Here is a 23920-nt window from a genome sequence, read left to right on the forward strand (position 1 = left end):
TGTAACCCAAAATGTATTTATTAAAGAGATGGATGTTTATCAGTTTAATTGCTATTCTGTGGACTTACTTTGTAATTTTAAGGCTGCTTTCTTTCTCTTTGACTTTTGGTTCTCTTTATGTACTTTCTAAAATATTAGTTTAAGTTCTGAACCCCTTTGTCCTATCTGAAATAGCGTGTATTTTCTTAAATACATAACTACAGTGGGGAAGCTCCCTTTTAAAGAAATTCTTTTTTTTTTTTTTTTTGGGATGGAGTCTTGCTCTGTTACCCAGGCTGGGCTGGAGTACAGTGGCGTGGATTTGGCTTACTGCAGCCTCCACCTCGTGGGTTCAAGCGATTGTCTTGCCTCAGCCTCCTGAGTAGCTGGGATTACAGGCATCCACCACCATGTCCAGCTAGTTTTTGTATTTTTAGTAGAGACCGGGTTTCACCATGTCAACCAGGCTGGTCTCCAACTCCTGACCTCAAGGGATCCGCTCACCTCAGCCTCCCAAAGTGCTGGGATTACAGGCATGAGCCACTGCGTCCGGCCTTAAAAAAATTCTTTGTTGAAATTTTAAAGCAAAGAATCTTTCTGTAATGTGAATGTTCACTAAAAACTGGGGTTTTCTTTTCTTTTCTTTTCTTTTTTTGAGATAAGGTCTTGCCCAAGCTGGAGTGCAGTGGTGCAATGATGAGCCTTCTAGGCTCAGTCGTTTCTCGTGCCTCAGCCTCCTGAGTACCTGGGACGACAGCAATGCATCACCATGCCCAGCTAATCTTTCTATTTTTTTTTAGAGATGGGGTGTCAGTAAGTTGCCTAAGCTGGTCTCAAACTCCTGGGCTCAAGGATTTGGTAATTCATATTGCTGTGAAATTATACTTAATTTATTTTATTTGATAATCACCTAAATTTCTTTCTGTTTGCCTGGAGATGGAAAGTGATCATCTTTCACTTAAGATTTTAAAGAACAGTTTCCATATAGAAGATAAGCCAGTCTAACTTATTTCAGAAAGTGCTTAATTGTCCAAAGATTGATCCTTCTGCCTTAGCCTCCCAAAGTGCTGGGATTACAGGCTTGAGCCACCATGCCTGGCTTAGGGGATATCTTAAGGATAGATAGAATTACTATTTACTGGTAGCTGCTTTTAGGTGTCCTTAACTTTTTTAGTTTTGGTTTGGATTTCTGCTTCAGTTCTCCCTCTATAAGCATGACCTGATTCTTTTTGTGTATGACCATGAAACAGTGGAGCTAAGAGAAGACTGGCCAAATTGTTGGTCTGAGGTCATTCAGCATTTTAATGGAGTGGATCTCATGACTCTTCATTTCTTAATGTCATAATTGCTGACCTTTTCTTTAAATTATTGAACAAAATAAAATTTTACAGGAGGTACAATCATTTTTTAAACTTCAGATAAGAAAGTGACTTCTGTTTTAGCATATTCAGTTCACAAATTGAATGCTAATTGTGTTTGGTGCTAGGAATCAAAATTAGTAAGAAGCTTTCAGAGCAGGAGCTATTAAACAGTGACATACTTATTTGATCTACATTATACCTTTTGTTTGATTTGCCAGAAAATAACATTTAAATTTTATAATTTTAAATAATGTTGCCCTAAGTTCAATTTTATACCTAACAAGTAAGAGTTAAAGGGGAATAGAGGCACTGCATCTGTGCTTCCTTCTGCCTTTAGTCTTTACTAATTGAGGTTTCTTTCCTACACCCTCCTCTTTTTAAAATTTCTACTTGAATTTTAAAATGCAATTAATACTACAGCTGTTAGAATGTAAGGGGAAAGTCCCACGTTGAGGAGTATCAACTTTATGAATTTGGTTGGAATAGAATTTTTATTCCAAGAGAAAGGTAATCACTTCTTGGTAGTTAACAATTATTGATAGAATTATAGGTAATGGAACAAGGGAGGGAGGTATTTTATTTTCCTGCTCCTTTGTTTTATTCATATTTTGGGGCACTAGCATTGAATGATGCACTGCTATTTCTCTACTACCATTGTTCAGAGATTCTCCTTTTTTTTTTTTTTTTTTGTCTCGCTGTCGCCCAGGCTGGGGTGCAGCGGCGCAATCTCAGCTCACTGCAAGCTCTGCCTCCCAGGTTCACGCCATTCTCCTGCCTCAGCCTCCCAAGTAGCTGGGACTATAGGCACCTACCACCATGCCTGGCTAATTTTTTGTATTTTTAGTAGAGATGGGGTTTCACTGTGTTAGCCAGGATGGTCTCGATCTCCTGACCTCGTGATCTGCCCGCCTCGGCCTCCCAAAGTGCTGGGATTACAGGCGTGAGCCACTGCACCTGTCCGGAGATTCTCCATTTTTTAACTTGGCATTATCTAGATGTCTTTAATTACATTAGTATCTATAAGCCCAGGGTTAAATAGGTAGTTTGGAATCTTAACTGTAGTTGTCATTCCGCTGTCTTAACTAATTGCTTTTTTTTTTTTTTTTTTTTACCAAAAAACAAAAAAATTCATTTCTGTTTTGACAGCAGTGGAGAAAGAAATACAGAAAACCATCCCTGATGGCACTGTGCAAATTATCTTGTATTATTTTCTAATTGATGTATATAAATGACTTGATAATTTATATAGTACATTTAGTATATTTGAGAGCCAGAACTTGCTGTTAATGGAGGAAAGATGAATATGAAAATGAATGGCATAACATAGGAAAACAGGATAATTACCCATTAGTATTCTTTCTAAAAGGTGTCTTTGTTCCTGGATTTCAGGCAAATGATATCCTCTTTTATAAATATTATGGTAAAAGCTTGCTGAATATTGCTTGTTGGTATGCTTCCTATCTTATTTTCCCTGCCTTCTTTGTCTTTTCAAGCTTAATTCAGGTTGAACATCTCCTCTTCCATCTAAGATACAGAAACAAAGCAAAATTTATAAAATCTTAAAATTAGTATAAGTAGTATTTCTATATTAAGGGTACTCTTATGGCCTTTGAGAGAAGTTTGAAGTGACAGAAAAAACTCTTACTTTGTGCTTGATACAGCCTTTATACATATACTGCTCCTTGTAGGAATTATTAAGAATGAGATAACCTTTATGAAGAAATCTATATGGTATTGGGTAGAATCTTGGTATGCATAGTAAGGCTTTATTTATGAGTTAGAAAATCTTTTGCTAAATAGCCATCTGTTCGGTTAACTGAGTGCTGTACTCAAGCCAAGGATTAGATTGTTAGTTTTTCAGGTACATTCTGGCCTACTGCAAATACTGGTGAAGTCTTTAGTGGAAGAAAAATTTCAGGTTTCCAAATTGCCAACGCAGAGAAAATTTCTTCTCTCTTTTTTAAAGAGGAGCCTAGTTCAGGATTTATAAAGTTTCTTAGTGTCTGTTTTAAATGGCTTTACATTTTTTCCCCTTCTTTTTGACAGGAATCTTTTAGTCCTGCTATACAGCTGCACCTTGTACATCAAGCTCCATGTAATGTTCCTCCTTACCTCTCAAAGAATGAATCAAACCTCGGGGACCTCTTACTGGGCTTTCTTAAATATTATGCTACAGAATTTGAGTAAGTAAAACTTTAAATTGTGTTTGTTCATTTACATATATGTGTGTGTGTGTATATATATGTGTGAATATGAATATATATAAGTGAATGCTACAGATTTGGTCAGAAGCTATATTTGTCATTTCTAGTGCTGTCAAGTTGTCCAGAAATGTATAGTTTATAAAATTTCTTCCATGACAGTGAATTATTAGAAGCTTAATAGATTTTATATTCTTAGCTAATAAATACATTTATAGTCCAGTAAGCCCAGTTTTAGTTGATTTCAATAGTGATAGGCCCTATGTGTTGGTCCTGTGCAGGTTCTGTGTAGTTTGGAACATCCATTTTCTGTAAACTTAAAATGTATAGTAAAAAACACTGCTAAGACAGACTAATAAAGATCTGTTTAATACTTGGCATCTTCATAAATAGTTGTGTTAGTATGATATAAAAATCAAGGAATGTGTCGTTTTGTTTTTTCTTTTTTGAAGATGATATGTAAACATGAAACAAAGAATGTATAATCAGGCTGGACAGAACTAAAAGTTCTTATGTGAGTTCTAAGTTCAGATAGAGTGGAGTTAGGAGTTATTTGCAGCTCCTCTGATCAATCTGGAAAAGCTTGAGGGAGGAAGAGAGAAGATTTAGAAATTGTACAGTATTAGAGGCAGGTATAGTTACCACTGTAGACCACTTTGAAGAAGTTTGCATAGGGGAATAATAATAGTAATAATAATAATAAATTGCTATTACTAGGTGGGAAAATGGTTCTAAACATATTTATTATATTATTGTTTATATTTATCATTTCATTCCGTTTACATAATTGTTATCTGTGTGATATATTATGCCCATTTTACCAGTGAAGCATAGAGAGAGGGGAAGTAATGTGCTCCAAGATCACATAGCTAATAAAAGTAGTATTTCAGGCTGGGCGCGGTGGCTCACGCCTGTATTCCCAGCACTTTGGGAGGCCAAGGTGGGTGGATTGCCTGAGGTTGGGAGTTCGAGACCAGCCTGACCAACATGGAGAAACCACGTCTCTACTAAAAAATACAAAATTAGCCAGGTATGATGGCACATGCCTGTAATCCCAGCTACTCGGGAGGCTGAGGCAGGAGAATCACTTGAACCTGGGAGGTGGAGGTTGCACTGAGCCGAGATTGCGCCATTATGCTCCAGCCTGGGCAACAAGAGCGAAACTGTCTCAAAAAAAAAAAAAAAGAAAAGTAGTATTTCAGATAGTTTTGACACAGAATTCACACTTAACTATGATACTTACAAGTATAAAAAGGTAAGAGCTTTTATTTATTTATTTATTTATTTATTTATTTATTTTTTGAGATGGAGTCTTACTCTGTTGTCCAGACTATAGTGCAGTGGCGCGATGTTGGCTCACTGCAACCTCCGTCTCCCGGGTTCAAGCGATTCTCCTGCCTCAGCCTCCCGAGTAGCTGGGACTACAGGCACCCGTCACCACACCTGGCTAATTTTTGTATTTTTGGTAGAGATGGAGTTTCACCATATAGGCCAGGCTGGTCTCGAACTCCTGACCTAGTGATCTGCCTGCCTCAGCCTCCTATAGTGCTGGGATTACAGGTGTGAGCCACCGTGCTCAGCCACGGAGCTTTCATTTATATAAAGATGAGGAAAGGTTAAAGACTGGATGAGACGTAGTACATAAATGGACTGTAAAGGTTTAATGGTTATTCTAGAGTTCTCTTTAAGATATTGCAATAACAATAGCTAATGTTTAGTGAGAATTTATCTAGTGTGCTGTAGTAAGCTGAGTGATTCCCATGATTTCAGTTAATCCTCACGATAACCTCTGTCAAGCTTAGGGAATTTGTGTACATGAAACTTGTCCATGGCAATCTACAGCTAGATTGTGGGTGAGTTGGGATTCACTTTCAAGCTGGACTCCAAAACTGCATTCTTAATTGTTAGACTGTATTGACATTGCTTATTATGTTATATAAATTAGGGACTGGGGGATGTTTGTGGAGGGGGGAAAGGATTCACAGAAGAAAGATTTATTTCTCCTATGTATAGTGCAGGATTAGAGCATCTGTATACAAATACCTTGAAAATCACTTGCTTTGTTGAACAGAAACAAGATAGTAGATGTGTAGGTTTATATGTTAATTTAATATTAACGGAAACTAGTCTGCTGGGTCACATGATGCTGATGCTTGGAAAGAGGTTTCAGAACTTCACCATATAGTACATTTGTCATTTCATATGAGATATTTTCAGAAATGTGACTGTGGGGATCACAGCCAAGAATGTAGTCATGGTAATAAACTAGATGCTGTATAAAAGAATTATGGCAATTGTTAAAAATGTCAATAAGGATTTCTTCTGAACTTCGAGGTAATCATTTAAAAGGTCCTTTTTTCTTTTCTTTTCTTTCTTTTCTTTTTTTTTTTGAGACAGAGTCTTGCTCTGTTGCCCAGGCTGGAGTGCAGGCAGTGGTGTGATCTCAGCTCACTGCAACCTCCGCCTCCTGGGTTCAAGGAGTTCTGCCTCAGCCTCCCGAGTAGCTGGGATTCCAGGCACATGCCACCGTGCCTGGCTAATTTTTTTTTTTTTTTTTGTATTTTTAATAGAGATGGGGTTTCACCATATTGGCCAGGCTGGTCTTAAACTCCTGAGGTCAAGTTATCCACCCACCTCAGCCTCCAAAACTGCTAGGATTACAGGTGTGAGCCACTGCGCATAGCCAAAAGTTATTTTTTCTGAAAGACAAAACGTTAAGTGACTGTTAAGGGATGCTTGAATATATGGTGTAAATGTTGCGGAAGTTTTATATGGTCATTTAAAAATTACTATTTTTTGGCTGGGTATGGTAGCTCATGTCTGTAATCCCAGCACTTTGAGAGGCCATGGAGGGGAAATCACTTGAGCCCAGAAGTTTGAGACCAGCCTGGGCAACATGAACATGGCAAAACCTCCTCTCTACTAAAAATACAAAAATTAGCCAGGCGTGGTGGCACATGCCTGTAATCCCAGCTACTTGGGAGGCTGAGGCACAGGAATCGCTTGAACCAGGGAGGCGGGGGTTACAGTGAGCTCAGATTGCTCCACTGTACTCCAGCCTGGACAATAGAGCGAGACCCTGTCTCAAAAAAAAAAAAATTACTATTTTTCTTACCTACTTCATTCACACCTTGCTGCTGAAATACTTCCGTTTTATTTTTTGCTTTTTGTGAGTACATAGTAGGTTTGTATATTTATAGGGTATGTGAGATATTTTGATATAGGCCTACAGTGCATAATAATCACATCAGGGTAAATTGGGTATCCATCACCTCAAGCATTTATCGTTTTCATTACAAACAATTCAGTTATCCTTAGTTATTTTTAAATGTACAATTAAATTATTATTGACTATAGTCACCCAGTTGTGTTATCAAATATATATCTTATTCGTTCTATTTTCTTGTAGTCATTAACCATCCCCACTTCCCCCTCTCCCTGCCACTGCTCTTCCCAGCCTCTGGTAACCATCATTCTAGTCTCATATCTCCATGAGTTCAGTTCTTTTAATTTTTAGATCCCGCAGATAACCGAGAACATGTGAAGTTTGTCTTTCTGTGTCTGGCTTGTTTCACTTCATGTCCTCCAATTCCATCCATGATGTTGCAGATGACAGGATCTCATTCTTTTGTATGGCTCAATAGTACTCTATTGTGTATAAGTACCACATTTTATTTATCCATTCCTCTGTTGATGGACACTTAAGTTCCTTCTAAATTTTGGCTATTGGGAATAGTGTTACAAAAACATGGGAGTGCAGATATGTCTTCAGTATCCTGATTTTCTTTCATTTGGGTATACGCCTAGGAGTGAGATTGCTGGATCATATGGTAGTTCTACTTTTAGTTTTGGAGAAACCTCCAAACTGTTCTTCATAGTGATTGTACTAATTTACATTCCCATCAACAGGGTATGAGGGTTTCCTTGCCAGCATTCATTGTTGCCTGTCTTTTGGATAAAAGCCATTTTAAGTGGGCTGAGGTGACACCTCATTGTACTTTTGATTTGCCTAAGTCTGATGATCAGTGATGTTGAGCACCTTTTCATATACCTGTTTGTTCTTTGTGTGCCTTCTTTTGAGAAATATCTGTTGAGATCTTCTGTCCGTGTTGTAATTGAATTATTAGATTTTTTCCTATAGAGTTGTTTAAGCTCCTTATGTATTCTGGCTATTAATCCTTTGTGAGATGAATAGTTTGCAAATATTTTCTCATTCTGTGGGTTTGTCTCCTCACTTTGTTGATTGTTTGCTGTGCAGAAGCTTTTTAAATTGATGTGATCCCATTTGTCCATTTGCTTTGGTTGCCTGTGCTTGTGGAGTATTACTTAAGAAACCTTTGCCCATACCAATGTCCTGGAGAGTTTCCCTAGTGTTTTTTTGTGGTGGTTTCATAATTTGAGGTCTTAGATTGAAGTCTTCAATCCATTTTGGTTTGATTTTTGTATATGTCGAGAGAGAGGGTTCTAGTTTCATTCTTCTGCATATGGGTATCAAGTTTTCCCAGCACTATTTGTTGAAGAGACTTTGCTTTCCCTAGCGTATGTTCTTGGCACCTTTGTTGAAAATGAGTTCACTGTAGGTGTATGGATTTATTTTGGTGTTCTTTATTCTGTTACATTGGTCTATGTGTCTGTTTTTATGCCAGTCCCATGCTGGTTTTGTTGCAGCTTTACTGAATTTGTTTATCATTTTAAGATTGAGATAACTTCAAGATATTCAAGTGGAGATATTGAGTAGACAGTTGGATATATAAGCCTAGAATCAGGAGACAGGCCACAGAGCTAAATATTTGGGAGTTGTCACCAGGTAGATGGTATTTAAAGCTATGAAACTCTTTGAAAAAAATCAAGGGAGTGAATATATAGATGGAAAAGAGAAAATAGCCAAGCATTGGGTACTCCAATGTTAAGAAGTTTACAGGAAATGCAGGGGATAAAGGAATACGTATTGTTAAATGACACAATAAACAGACAAATACAGAATGTAGGCATTCTGGGAAATACCTGGCCTAATCTCCTCAAAAGTCAGTATCATTAAAAACAAACAAAGGCTGGGTGTGGTGGCTCATGCCTGTCATCAGCATTTTGGGAGATCGAGGTGGGCGGATCATGAGGTCAGGAGTTGGAGATCAGCCTGACCAACATGGTGAAACCCCATCTCTACTAAAATTTAAAAAATTAGCCAGGCATGGTGGCAGGTACCTGTAATCCCAATTACGCAGGAGGCTGAGGCAGGAGAATCACTTGAACTCAAGAGGCGGAGGTTGCAGTGAGCAGAGATAGCACCAAGAGGCGGAGGTTGCAGTGAGCCGAAATAGCACCATTGCACTCCAGCCTGGGCAACTGCACTCCAGCCTGGGGGACAGAGCGAGACTTCATCTCAAAAAAATAAACAAGGAAAATGTGAGGGGATCTTTATTAGATTTAAAGAGATGGAACAGTCATAAACAATGCATGAACCTTGATTATAATCCGATTGGGGTGGGGGAACTGTAAAAGGTATTTGAGTCACTGTTAATTTTCTAATTGCTTTTGGTGTTGTAAAGGAGAATGGCTTTATTCTTAGGAGATACATGCTGAAGGATACAGAAATGAACTTTCATGAGGTATACAGGTTACTGAGTGGTCCAGTTCAAAATACACACACACACACCTGCAAATGTGGCAGAATGTTAACACTTGTTGAATTGTTTTTAAATTTTATACTTTTTTTTGTATTTGAAATTTTTCATAATACATAGATGATATAAAAATGAGATTGAGGATGAGAAGGAACTAATATATGAGTCTAGGAAGAAAGAATCATTGAGATAGGAGGAAATCCAATGGAATGTGGTATCTTGGAATCCAAAGGAGAAAAAAATGTTTTAAGGAGGAAGGAGTGATTATCTGTGTCATTATTTTTTGATAGTGAGTAAGATGAGAACTAAATGTTGACCATTGTATTTAGCTATATGGAGTCCTCTGGACCCTTGACAGGAACAGTTTCTGTGGAATAATGGGGATAAAGAGCATAGCATTATTGGTGGACTCAAGAGAAGACAGAGGGAGAAGAATTCAATATGGATAATGTAACTCATTCTCTACAGCAGAAAAAAACAGTGTAGAAATTAGAGTGTTAAGTGGAGTCCAGTTTTGTTTTATTGTTAGGAGAAATAACCCATCTTGATGAAAATTGATGATACCAGAGAAAGGCATAGTAAATTTTTGGAAATAAACTTGTTTGAGGTAAGAATGATTGGAATCTAGAGCACAAATAGAATAGGAGCACAGATAATTCATTAATAATGATCAAAAGTAGAATATATGGACACAGGTAAATGTAGCTGAATCAATGTGGTTGGAGCTAGTAGAAATTACCTTTGAATTGTTTTAAGTTTTTAGTGAAATGAGTTATGGACATGCACTGGTAATTATTGTGAAGGTGGAAATTTGAGAAGTAAGATGAAAGTATGAATTGTCATATACTAGAGTAAAAGGGTGGATTAACTATGGAAAGACAGTATGGTTGGGGGAAGTAACATTAAGAGCCCTCTTTAGCTAAGTGATCATGAATTTGAAGTGTGATCAGTCTGTGTGATTGCATCTCTTCACCCATGTTCAGCTGTGTGGGAAAGAATTGGAGTAGATTTAATCAGGGTTGTGTTTCAGCCAACTAAGTTCAATGTAGCAAGAGTGGGTAAGAGTTGAGAGTATGTGAAAGGGAGTGATTTTCATAATTGACCATGCATGGGATGTATTACATTCAGTCTTGAAAATGTGGGCACAGAGATGCCTATAGGACATCCAGGTGACAGTTTCCAATAGCTGGTTGTAAATGTTAGCCTGGACCTTAATAGAAAGGTCAGAGCTGGAGAAAGGATTTGGGAAAGAAACATCAGATTATTGGAGCCTAAGGTGTGTACTCTACCATTAGAAGATTCAAAGAGGCTGAGCCCTGATGAATACTAACATTTAAAGGTTCAGGTAGAAGATGAGAAGCCAGTCAAAACAGAACTCTAGGATTAGAGTAAAATATTTTCTCTACCTAAGACATTTGAAATTCCTAACAAAGTTTTCTTTCTATTTGCTTCCCAGCCCATAACAATAAAACAAAATTATACGTATTTGTTCACTTAATGTTACTAGTCTATATATATATATACACACACACACACACACAGCCATATGGTATCAGACTCATAATTTTGACTTTATTAGACTTGATTTTTTCTTTATGTCACTTAAGACAGCATTTCCAATTTAATCAGTTGCCTCAAAATACTTTCTGTGGTCACAAAAAGAATGGGGCTGGGTGCAGTGGCTCATGCCTAGTCTCAGCACCTTGGGAGGCTGAGGCGGGCAGATCGCTTGAGGTCAAACGTTTGAGACCAGCCTGGCCAACATAGTGAAACCCCGTATCTACTGAAATAAAAAAATTAGCTAGGCGTGGTGGTGGTTGCCTGTAGTCCCAGCTACTTGAGAGGCTGAGGCAGGAGAATTGCTTGAACCTGGGAGGCACGGAGGTTGCAGTGAGCTGGGATTGTGCCACTGAACTCCTGTCTGGGTGACAGAGCAAGACTCTGACTAATAAATAAATAAAAAGAATGGCTAAAGAGAGTTTATTGATGAATGCCAGTCTGTTAACATTATCGAAGAGAAGAAGCGAGGACCTAACTTGCTTCTGATATAATGAGTTGTCTCAGTTTTATATTTAAAAGATTATCATTTATTATCAGCGTATTTTAGATTAAATTAAGCCCCGTATCTGTTCTTCTTTCTGAAACATCTCTCTTCTGTAGATTCTGTATCTTATTTTACACTTTAATTATTGAGTGACAATAACAGATTTTTACATGCCAAGCAAATTATGGTCAAGAATAGGTTAGTATGATAGAAAGCTTAGGTTATGGGCTGTGTTTTAAAGAATGAAATATTTAGGGAAGATATTTCTAAATTACCATTTAAATTCAACTCCTGGGAAGACCGTTTGAGTCCAGGAGATTGAGGCTGCAGTGAGCCATGATTGTGCCACTGTACCCCAGCCTGGGCTTGTCAACAAAGCCCTGTCTCAAAAAATATATAAATAAATAAATCCACCTTTAGAGTACAAAGAGTATAAAATTATGTCATGTTTTAATGATTTGAAATGTTTAACAATCTGGAAATATTTAAAAGTTCTTTGAAAGTGCAGTAGATTGAATCAGTCCAAATAGTAGTGATTCAAAATATTCTTTTTTCTTTTTGAAGCACTTCAAATGATACAGTCATTTTAATAACTGCATTATTTGGGTTTATTGTACATTGAAACTTAATATCTGCTAAGGGATGATCAATAAAATGAATATATCTATTAATATATATCTTATACTGTTTCTGTGACCAGTTTAGAACCAAGTAGTGGCATGTAGTGTAAAATCAGGATTTGTTGACGGGCGCAGTGGCTCACGCCTGTAATCCCAGACTTTGGGAGGCTGAGGCGGGTGGATCACGAGGTCAGGAGATTGAGACCATCCTGGCTAACATGGTGAAACCCTGCCTCTACTAAAAATACAAAAATTAGCAGGGCGTGGTGGCGGGCGCCTGTGGTCCCAGCTACTCAGGAGGCTGAAGCAGGAGAATGGCGTGAACCCGGGAGGCAGAGGTTGCAGTGAGCCGAGATAACGCCACTGCACTCCAGCCTGGGTGACAGAGTGAGACTCCGTCTCAAAAAAAAAAAAAAAAATCAGGATTTGTTTTAGTAGACATATAGTGGTAAAGATAGAATTTTTGATTTAAGGAAATAAAAGTTGTAATTTAACAGCAGGCTATAGTATTTCAATATTCTAAAACTCTTCTGAAAGATAAAATAAATCTATGCCTTGTAAAATAATGTTTACAATTTTAATTCTGCAGATTTAATTGTCCTATAAGCTGTTATTAGAAAACAAATAGTCTCAAGGGAAAATTCATTTTATTAATAAGTTTGACTTAACTAGTATAAAGTGAAGTGATGCAAACTGTAGTAGGTAACCTTGTTTGCTTCAGGTTTGTGGTTATATAACTCCCCTCTTTACATTGTTGTTGTAAAGAAACAATGTAAGAAAATTGTTGGAAACGTTTGTATGGATTTTTTTGTTTTCTGTTTTTTTAAGATGGGGTCTCACTTTGTCAGCCAGGCTGGATGGAGTGCATTGGCATGATCACAACTTACTGCAGCCTCAACCTCCCATTGCTCTGGTGATCCTTCCACCTCAGCCTACTGAGTAGCTGGGACTATAGGCGCTTGCCACCACACCTGCTAATTTTTGGATTTTTAGTAAAGACTTTTGAAACAATAGAGCAGAGTAGTCTTTCTGTTTGGAGTCTGTACTAATGGAACTGCAATACATGAGGGATCTAAAACATTTTCCTGTAACCAATACTAAGTATTTCCATTTGATAACCCACTTAATTTTTAAAAAGCACAAATCCTGATATATATATTTTAAAAGAACTTAAAGCTTTCTTTATAAAATATTTACAAACTACTCTTGATCAGAACAAAAATAAATTTATACTTACAGTGTGCTTTACAAGGATCAAAATTCACAAGATGCAAGATTTTTCATGCTTATTTAATATAGAAATTAGTCAAATTTCTATAAACAAATGCCATACAGGATCCATGATTATATTCCTACAAATTCTCTTTCTGATAAATAGAGGAGAAGTGTAGGGTGTTGGAAGGTCCCAAGCGATAGTCTTAAATGGTAGAGAAAGATAAATACTGCTTAAAAAATGGTGTTAGCTGTTCCTCAAATTTATTTTTCTCTCATATACAAGTTGGGTAGTCATATACTTTAAAATGCTCCTTGAAAAAAAGAAAATACTTGTAATTGCTGTTAGAAAAACCTTTTTTAAAATATGTAAAGTGAGTATATACTGAAGACTGGACAGTTTACCTTCAGGCCCGCTGATGAAATTAGTTTACTTGAATAAAATTTTACTCTTAACAACTGCATCTGATATACAGCAATAAAGTATATTTTCATAGAGTATTAATTTTGCTTTCCGAAAACGGCATCTACTTCTATTGGAAAATTTCAAAATTTTCTCCCAAATCATACACATAAAGATGTACCTGAACAAAAATTATTTAATAGTACCAGAAGATAACACTGGAGGATTATTTCCCTCTTAACAAATAACAGATCGTTACTGCGTTGTTAACTATGACCATAGTTGTTATTTTTTGTTTGTTTGCTTGTACTTTCTTTTCTTTTTTTCTTCTTCTTTTTTTTTTTTTTGAGATGGAGTCTCACCCTCTCTCCAGACTGGAGTGCAGTGGCATGATCTCAGCTCACTGCAACATCCGTCTCCCGGGTTCAAGCGATTACCCTGCCTCAGCCTCCCGAGTAGCTGGGACTACAGGTGCACACTACCATGCCCAGCTAATTTTTGTATTTTCAGTAGAGATGGGGTTTCACCATCTTGGCCGGGCTGGCCTTGAACTCCTGACTTCGTGATCCACCCGCCTTAGCCTCCCAAAGTGGTGAGATTACAGGTGTGAGCCACCGTACCCAGCCTGTACTTTCTTATTTTTTCCAGTTACTTCATTTTTTCATATGTGTTGAAATATGTGTTGAAAACCTGGTATGTACTGTTCTCCTAGGTGAAGAGTGAAAAAAATAGATAAATATCCAGTATCTTGGAGCTTTCCTCCTACTTGAGGGAGACACAGTGAAGAATAACGTAATAAATAGTAAATGTAAGAAACAAATTATTAGAAGATGATAAGTGTTGTGGAAAATAAAATAGACGTGGGAAATAGGGCTTGTGGTGCTGAGGGTTGGGGCACAGGTTTCAGTGTTCCACAGGAAAATTGGGGTAGGCCTTACTATTGATACAATAAAAATAATATAAGAGAAATTATGAAAATAGTTAACATGTTTGCTGTTTTTCTTCTTATAGCTGGAATAGTCAAATGATTTCAGTTCGTGAAGCCAAAGCCATTCCGAGGCCTGATGGTATTGAATGGAGAAATAAATACATCTGTGTAGAAGGTAGTTTTCTGTTTACCATCCAGTATCATCATGGTACTAAGAGAATTACTTGAGTAATTTCAGCTGTGTTTCAGTTAAAAGTAATACATTTATGTCTGAAGTGATTTGTAAGTCTTTTAGTTTAAAAATTTTAATTTTAAAGAAAATCATTTAAAATTTTGTAGGTGTGAGAAATAATAAACATAAACTTTAGGCATTCACCCTTTCTAGTTGGTAAAATTTAAGCTGTCTTTATCCCTCTTGTGGTTGATGGACAATTTCATGACTTACAGATGGAAGAAAATAGAATCTTTATATATGATTCTTATATTGACATACAATCAGTTATTTTATATTCTTTTGCACTTAAAATATTACTTAGTACAAGTTGGACTTTTATAAATAGAAATTGATTTTGCTTTAAAATTAAATGATCTGAAGAAATTTTCTTCTCTAAAATTAATTTACATGTAGTTGAATATATCCTTGAGACATTTTGAGTGAGTAGAAAACTGACTTCAGGAGACAAAATTATTCTCGTAGATGCTAAATTGAAGACCTCTGTAAATCTGGAGGTTAAAAAGTATAAGTAGTTGAGAATCAGCATTTGTAGAAAACATCAGATTTTGGATATTTTAATCTTGAATTATATGCAGTATTTTAAGAGTTTGTGAATATGAAATTAAATCTCCTGCTTTGGTGTGCTAATAAATTGCACTGGGTGGACATTATTTTAGTTACTTGTGTTCAGTTGAATACTAAACACTGTTCTAAAGTGCTGTGATGATGCAATCCAGTACAATTTGGGTTTTGACCTTATTCTGTTAAGGAAAAGAACCCCACAATACTGTGATAGTAGACTCCTTTTTAACATAGCCTTTCTAAGCAATGAAAATAAGCAAAAGAGTACTTAAAATTATGGACCTGTGTAGATTATATGATAAATCTAAAGTTTTGACCTTTCCATCAGATTCCCTATTCTTCCATACTTTTTCTAGGTCTTTGCCCTCAGTTACCTTTCCTCTTACCAACAACTTCATTCTTTCTCTCTCCAGTCCTTCCCTTTCAGCTTTAATACATACATAGGTCTTCTCATTCTTGAAAAATACTCTTTATTTGGTCCTACTGGTTCTTCTAGGCATTTTTCTCCTTTTTCAGTGCTAAAATTCTTAATTGCTGGTAATTTTTACCTACTGCTGGCATTATTTTAGACATTTCATCTCATTCCTGATGCCTTTAGTTATCCTTGTCTTCTCATTATGATCTTCAGTTTCCTTGTACTCTTCTGGTTTCTTCCTATCTCTCTATATGTATTCTTCTCTCTTGTGGGTGAAGGGTGAGTGGGATGGTGGTGTGAACATGGAAGGTATATATATTGGAGACACACATACATAAAAACTGTTCCTTTGCTTTTTTCCTGTCTTCTGTTTGCTTTTCTCTTTTCTCTTTTCTTTTCTGCCAAATTTCTCATGCAAGTTACTTCACTGTATCTTTTTTCTTTCTTTCTTTTTTTTTTTTTTTTTGGAGATGGAGTCTCTCTCTTTTGCCAGGCTGGAGTGCAGTGGTGCAACCTCGGCTCACTGCAACCTCCACCTCCCGGGTTCAAGTGATTCCCCTGTCGCAGCCTCGCGAGTAGCTGGAACTACAGGCACGCGCCACCATGCCCAGCTAATTTTTGTATTTTTAGTAGACATGGGCTTTCACCATGTCGGCCAGGATGGTGTCGATCTCTTGACCTTGTGATCCACTCGCTTTGGCCTCCCAAAGTGCTGGGATTACAGGCGTGAGCCACCATGTCTGGCCAGACTTAACTGTATCTTTTTCTAAACCGTCCACTTGGGCCATAACTCCCTGCATTGTCTTCCATTTTCTCCAGTATTGAACCTCTACCTTCAAAGGACAAATCAGCTTTTAAGTTAAAATTAAATTTAAAGTTACCTTTCTGTGATATTTAACATTAACTGCCTCTCTTAGATATAATGCTTTCTTCTTTTTGATGACTTTTATTATTTTCCTAAGGGTAGGTCTTTGACACTAATTTTTCAGAAACCTTACACACATTTATGATTTAGACTTAACACACCTATGCTGATGACTTTCATTTTTAATCACCTTCTCCCTTGAATTTTATCTAACTTATTAGGCAGTTCATAGTATATTAAGCTTTTCTGTATACATAAATCTAATAAAGATATTAGGCTGATTTTATAGGTCAAAACTGTCACATATTGACATCAAACCTAAAAAAGAAACTGTAGCTCTCATTTTAATAATGTTTTCTGTACATGTGCGTTTAACATTGCAGAACCTTTTGATGGAACAAATACAGCCAGAGCAGTGCATGAAAAGCAGAAATTTGACATGATCAAGGATCAATTTTTAAAGGTAAACAATGCATTAGATCAACCCTAGAAGCATTAGTAGACCAGTATGCTTTAAACAGGAGAAAATATATATGTAATAGGACAGAATGGTTTCTCTTTTGTGAATCCATTAATAATAGCATGATAGGGAACTTATTATTTGAATTTAGTTAAACTTTTCCTTCAAAGAGATCTGGCTCTGTTTTTATTCGCATTGCTTTCACTTTCATAGAAATAAGCATTTTCTCTTTTCTTTTTGAGACGGAGCTTCACTCTTGTTGCCCAGGCTGGAGTGCAGTGGCACAATATCAGCTCACTGCATCCTGCACCTCCCAGGTTCAAGGGATTCTCCTGCTCAGCCTCCCAAGTAGCTCAGATTACAGGCGTGTGCCACCACACCTGGCTTATTTTATTTTTATTTTTATTTTTTGTAGAGACAGGGTTTCACCATGTTAGTCAGACTGGTCTCAAACTCCTGACCTCAGGTGATTCACCTGTCTCTTCCTCCCAAAGTGCTGGTATTACAGGCATGAGCCACCGTGCATGCCCTGCCGAAGTAAACATTTTCATAGTGAGCTTATTAAATTTCCAAAATGAGTAAAACCTAATGGACTCTTTTCCTTCCTTAGTATATTGGGGGAATTTATTGTGGCCTTAGAAGGAAACTGATGTCTGATCCATGCTTTTTTTAATGTATACCCCACTGTCACAGGAATTAGAGTGCCGTTTTATTTTTGTTTATATTTTGGAAAGTTAAAATTTATGTATGTGTCTGTGTCTATAGTATGAATTTATTCATCAGTGATGTTGTTAGATGTGGTTTTAATCTTCAAGGACTTCCACAACACATTGTAGAAATGCATTGATTGATATATGTATTGAGACATGGAGGGGAGGGAAAGCTTCGTAGAAGAAAAAGATGAGAAAACTGCAAAGATCATTTTAGGGGCGTACTTTTTCATTATTCAGACGTACAAGTGGATTTTATTTTAATGATAATTTAAAATACAAGTATTGAGGCATGAATATCACTGGAGCCTAGGAGTTTGAGGCTGCAGTGGGCTATTATCAAGTTGCTGCACTTCAAGCCTAGACAACAGAGTGAGAGACTCCACCTCTTAAAAAAAAAAATGAATAAAAATAATGGCCAGGTGCAGTGGTTCACACCTGTAATCCAAACACTTTGTGAGGCCAAGGCAGGAGGATTGCTTGAGGCCAGGAGTTTAAGACCAGCCTGGGCAACGCATAGCAAGACATAGTTCACACACACGACATAGTTAACACACATACACACACACACACACCCCCCACTCCACCCCACCCCTGGGTGTAGTGTTATGCACCTGTGTCTTAGCTAGTGGGGATGCTGAGTAGGGAGAAAGGCCTTGAGCCCAGGAGGTTGAGGGTGCAGTGAGCTGTGATTGTGCCACTGCACTCCAGCCTGAGCATGAGTAATAGAGTGAGACCCTGTTTCAAATAAATAAATAGATAAAATATAAGTATTCTATTACTTATATTTTGTTGGATATATCCAACAAAAGGATATATCATTGAAGCTATCCTTCAAATCAGACTTTCTTAATTTGGCAACCAGAATAGAAAATTTGTCCTATAGAAATTCTTTAATTTTAAAACGAATATTCAAGAGAGAATATTTTCGTCCATCAGATTAAATTGAGAACTCAAAAATAGCAATGCTACATTTGTGTTCTTATTGATGAGTGAGCTTTCATTTAGGATTGTTTAGTTGTAAAACCAGTACTTTTAGACAATTGAATAATTGACATGAGACTAGAATACAAAGATCTGCAGTCACCAAGTAGTGAGACAGATTTTTAGCTTGTGAACAAGTTTCTTTTCTTCTCCTTATCCATTCAAATCACTGTTATTTTCCAGAGGCATACATAAAGTACCTTATTGTAAATTTACTTTCTCCTTCGTAAATACTATATATATATATTTTTGAGACAGGGTCTTGCTCTATTACCCAGACTCATGCAGCCTCAATCTCTTGGGCTCAATGATCCACCTCAGCCTCGTGAGTGCTGGGACTATAGGCGTGTGCCACCATACCCAGCCAATTTTTATATTGTTTGTATAGACAGGGTTTCACCATGTTGCCCAGGCTGGCCTTGAGCTCCTGGGCTCAACTGATCTGCCCACCTCAGCCTCCCAGAATTCTGGAATTACAGGCATGAGACACTGTACCCAGTCCCATAAATACTATTTTTAATGGAAAAAGCTAGTAAAGATGTAAGACAGTCAATCAAATAATTGAAATAATACTCTCTTCTCAAATCCAGAGTTTTTGTTTGCTATTTTAGATCGAATTAATCTGTGAATAAATATTGTCAGTTGTATCTTTCAGTACCACCTTTGTGCCCATTTCTTTATTAATGAATTGGAACCATAAAAATACAGAGTTTTTAAATAACATTTTATTTTCTGATGACAGAAACAATACTTACACTGTGTTAAAACTTGGAAAATAAAACCCAAAGAACCAGCCTGGGCAATACAATGAGACCTCTCGTCTCTACAAAAAAATTTAAAAATTAGCCGAGCGTGGTGGCACACGCCTGTAATCCCAGCTACTCAGGAGGCTGGGGTGGGGGAATCTCTTGAGCCTGGAAGATGGAAGTTGTAGTGAGCCGAGACTGCACCACTGCACTCCAGCTTGGGTGGCAGGGCGAGACCTTATCTCAAAAAAAGAAAAAACTCAAGGAAAAAACTATTCAAAATTTTACCACCTAGAGAGAACCAACTGTTAACATTATTTTAAACTCTCAGTCTTTTGTTCTGTATAAATTTCAGGTTTTAAGAATGATTTTTCTTTCTCTCCCAGTCATGGCACAGATTGAAAAACAAGAGAGATTTGAACAGTATACTACCTGTAAGAGCTGCTGTCCTGAAAAGATAACTGGCCTCTATTTCTTAATAAATTCTTCCAAGAAATAAAGAACAATAGTTTCATCGTAATACATTATGTTTACCTCCATCATAATTGCTTTTTTCATAGTTCTTGTTTTCATTTTTTATTTTAAAAGACATATAAAGATTGCATATTTTATTATGACATTTCCTAATAAAACCCTTTGATTTAAAATAAAATGTATTTTGAAAATGTTTACATTGATGATTAGTAATATTATGGCATGCGTTTTCAGGTGATCAGATAAAATATATTTTGCGAAATTACCTGAACAAATAAAAGTTTTGATACAACTTCAATTAATTGTAACACATGCTAATCCTGAAGAGATGTGTGGAATTTTGGAAGGGGTCTAATTCATACATGCTTAAAGTCTAACCTACATTATTAGATAGTTTGTTGTCAAAGTCTGTTCTAGTAAAGTGAAGGTTCAAGTCAGTTGTTCAGTTACTTGAAGCAAAACGAAATCATTTCAGTCAAATCACTGCAGAGTCATGAAATACTGAACAATTGCCTTAAGTCTTTGCTTTGCTTGACTCACTGGGATAGACTGAGGCTTCGGGTGTGTCTGTATTAGCATTTCATTAGTACTTCACATGCTTTTGATGTACTCTTGAGATTGCTTTAAATTTTGTATTGAAACAACAATACATTTTGCACTGTAGTAATAGGAGCACTAACTCTTACAACAGTTAGTGAATTGTTTTAAAGAATCAGTTCAGTGTAGACATTTTGAAAAGATTGTTTCCTGTGCTTTATGATAGCTTAGTATAATGTGCACTTCTGCTTTACTTGCCGTTTTCCTGCTCTATTTTCTCTGTGACATGAAGCAACAGAAACTGAGAGATCAAAGTTAAGATTATATCCTGTTTGTAGTATCAGATATTTTTCTGTGTACAATTATAGGATTGTAATCTAAACTGGAATTTTTAGACAGTAAGCCACTACAAAATGTTTTAGATAAGACACAATAAAATTATTATAAATAAAAGCTTAATATTTGTAAAAAATCTCTTTTTCAGTATTTCTTTTTTCACATGAAAGAAGTAGTGGTGGCTGCTAAACAAAAAAAGCTACAGTGTTTATTAAGGTTGTTTTGATTTATGTAAATATTTATAAATTGGTCAGTGCCTATAAATTTAAATATAAAAGTCATCTTGAAAAGTTTTAACTTTTCAAAAGGACTATGTCCAACATTTTTTAGACCTGCTGTAGTAAACTTTGTACCTCTAACAGTATTTTTTTTTTTTTTTTTGCAGACCAAATGCTAAAACTTTTGCTTTTCTTTGACTTGTAAAGGTGCACATTTTGATTTCTTCTTTAAGTTCAAATTTTTGTATGTCAAATGCAATAAATTTATATAGTGGACATTTGTTGAGGTGTTTTCTTTTTTCTTCTGTGAAAGTCTTTGCTTTTGAGATGAGACGGAGGCTGTAGTTATCATCTAAAACTGAACTAAATCTACTTATTAGCCAGCTAACCACATCAATATCTTAGGTCTCTGGCACTATGAGGAATGAAAGTTTACACATAGTAAGTGTTTTAGATTCCTGATGTGTAACACTTTTTATGCATTTGAGCTTTTCATATTTTGGGGGGTGGGGGGGATTTTTCCTAAAATTTACATTGTGCATCTCTTAATGAGAATGTACTGAGTAGAGTTAATATTCTAGTGATGACTGTGTAATCGTTATAAGCATTAGTCTTAGTACTATTCAGTAATAATTGTGCAACTTTCAGGGATGGGTAAGTATGTACCCTTTGCCTCTACAGTATTATGACATTTCCTAATAAAACCCCAGAATTTACCATGGTGTGGACTCCACTGTCAAGTGTTCTCTCAGTTTTCAATGGCCCCATCCTTACTGCTGCTTCTTTTCACTTGTTTTACTATGAAAAACAGATCAAGAAGTCACTAAACCTAGATTCAATTCTAAATCAGTAGACTGAGGCCTAAAATTATGCACATGTGACTGGCCAAATATGTCAGATAAGTGAACTGTTAATATATGAGAGAATTTTCTAGACTTTTATTAATCTCAATTATTCGTTTGGTGAGTACTAAATTATTTTCTGTTTGTGTTATCTGTCCATTCCTGTATGTAGTTGTCCCTCAGTATATTGAGGGATTGGTTCCAGGCCACCCCCATCCTCTTCAGATACCAAAATCCGCAGATGCTCAAGTCCCTTATAAAAAATGACGTAGTATTTGCATATATCCTACACACATTCTCCTGTATACTTTAAATCATCTCTAAATTACCTGATACCTAATACAATGTAAATGCTATGTAAATAGTTGTTATACTGTATTGTTTAGGGAATAATAATGACAAGAAAAAAAAGTCTATACCTGTTTAGTACAGATGGAACCATTCTTCCTCCCTCTCCCTCCCCCCCCCCCCCCAAATATTTTTCATCCTTGGTTGAATTCACAAATCCTACATGGATACGGAGGGCTGACTGTGTTTGCATATGTTGTTAAAGTGGTGTTTAAAATGTGCAATCTGTACTACAATTCCAAATTTTGGATTGATTTGAACTAGGATATTTGCAAATAAATCTCATGGACATTAATGTTTGTAAGAAATTTTTAATTAAATGATGGAAGGAACATAGAATGGCTACCTGTGGTTTTGATTAGTGTGTAACAGATTCCCACAGCTGCGATTGAATTCCTTTTGTCCTGGATGAGCATGGTCATTTGGGATTACTGATGGTAAAGTTTAGCTGGTGTTAAGAGAATAAATATTGCTGATGCTAAATCTGGTTTAGTGAACTGTGGAAGTCTTGACTCTGCTGTTTTCCCTCCTTATGTCCCACTAGCTGATGTATCTATACTGTAATTCAAAGATTTACAGTTCATTAGCTACAGATGTATGCTTAGCAACCAGTGTAACTGGTGAATAATCCCCAGCTTACAGTCATATTTAACAACTCTGTGACTTGCTATAATTAAAAATAAATGTTAACTTCTAGCCATCAAATCATTCTCATGAAATGAGTATCTTTATTGTAAAGATACCTCAATTTGTACAGTCAGCAGGTCTGGTTCTGTTCTCTTCAGGGAGCATCCATTATATGTACCTGCTGTGTGCTAGCTACTTTGCTAGTGTGTAGGCTTGTAAAGGATGGGAATGTTGGGACAAAGATGAGTAGTAAACTTACAAAGTCTGCTGGGGAAGGAGATACAAACATAATCTGTATAGGATTATGTGGGAACCTGAAAGAGGTACAGAGTTTAACTTTGGGATTTCAGAGAAAGGTATCTTGAATGATGGGTATCCTGGTAAAAATGGGACGAACCTTTGAGGCAGAAGGAATTGTGTAAAGACACAGTGGAATGACTTGACAATGTTGGGAACTCCTGACTTCTAAAGAGAGCTGACCAGCTGGGCGCGGGGGCTCACACTTGTAATTCCAGCACTTTGGGAGGCTGAGGTTGGCGGATCACCTGAGGTCAGGAGTTCGAGGCTAGGCTAGCCAACATGGTAAAACCCCGTCTCTACTAAAAATACAAAAATTAGCCAGGCATGGTGGTGGGTGCCTGTTATCCCACCTACTGGGAGGCTGAGACAGGAGAATCGCTTGAACCCAGGAAGTGGAAGTTGCACCGAGCCGAGATCGCGACATCGCACTCCAGCCTGGGAGACAAGAGCAAGATTGCGTCTCAAAAAAAAAAATACACTGCTACACTGGACAGGTAAAACATGGCCTGTTAGGCAACCGTTACCTTTGTGAGGATGTTGGGGTTTAGGCTTTGAGCAGTGGGAAGCCATTGAGGGGTTTTAACCACAACTTGATCCAGGGAAAGGTTTGGGGCCTTTGGGCCAGTTTCAGACAAAACTTAGCTTTTTGCTAACGTGGGGGAAATTGCTCCTTCTCAAGGTTTAAGATGAGTGGAGATAAAGTTTCCTGGCTCAATAACAGGGACCACTGAGCAAGAAAATATACAGTATATTGACTTGCGATATAAAGGGAGCCGGGACGGAATAATGGTTCAAAACTGGGCTTTTGAGCAGGGCAGCTTTGTTTCTCATTGGGTCACTTTACTAGCAATGAGAGCCTGAGCTGCTGGAGCTCTTCGGAGCCTCAGTTTCCT

General features: G+C 37.0%; 1 protein-coding gene across 2 annotated transcripts in view; it reads left to right on the forward strand.

Moving 5' to 3' along the window:
• The window catches only part of TENT2 (terminal nucleotidyltransferase 2), a 78330-nt gene extending 57142 nt beyond the window's left edge, over positions 1 to 21188 (forward strand). For both annotated transcript variants that reach the window (XM_017870907.1, XM_017870908.1), the window contains exons 13-16: positions 3387 to 3523; positions 14453 to 14544; positions 16829 to 16908; positions 19732 to 21188. In XM_017870907.1, coding sequence (XP_017726396.1) covers positions 3387 to 3523; positions 14453 to 14544; positions 16829 to 16908; positions 19732 to 19806 — 384 coding nt within the window. In that variant the 3' untranslated portion in view covers positions 19807 to 21188. The remainder of the gene's footprint in view (positions 1 to 3386; positions 3524 to 14452; positions 14545 to 16828; positions 16909 to 19731) is intronic.
• Positions 21189 to 23920: the final 2732 nt, after the last annotated feature.

The sequence above is a fragment of the Rhinopithecus bieti genome, unplaced genomic scaffold (assembly GCF_001698545.2).
Source record: "Rhinopithecus bieti isolate Rb0 unplaced genomic scaffold, ASM169854v2 scaffold_5216, whole genome shotgun sequence".
In the NCBI taxonomy this organism is placed as follows: Eukaryota; Metazoa; Chordata; class Mammalia; order Primates; family Cercopithecidae; genus Rhinopithecus; species Rhinopithecus bieti.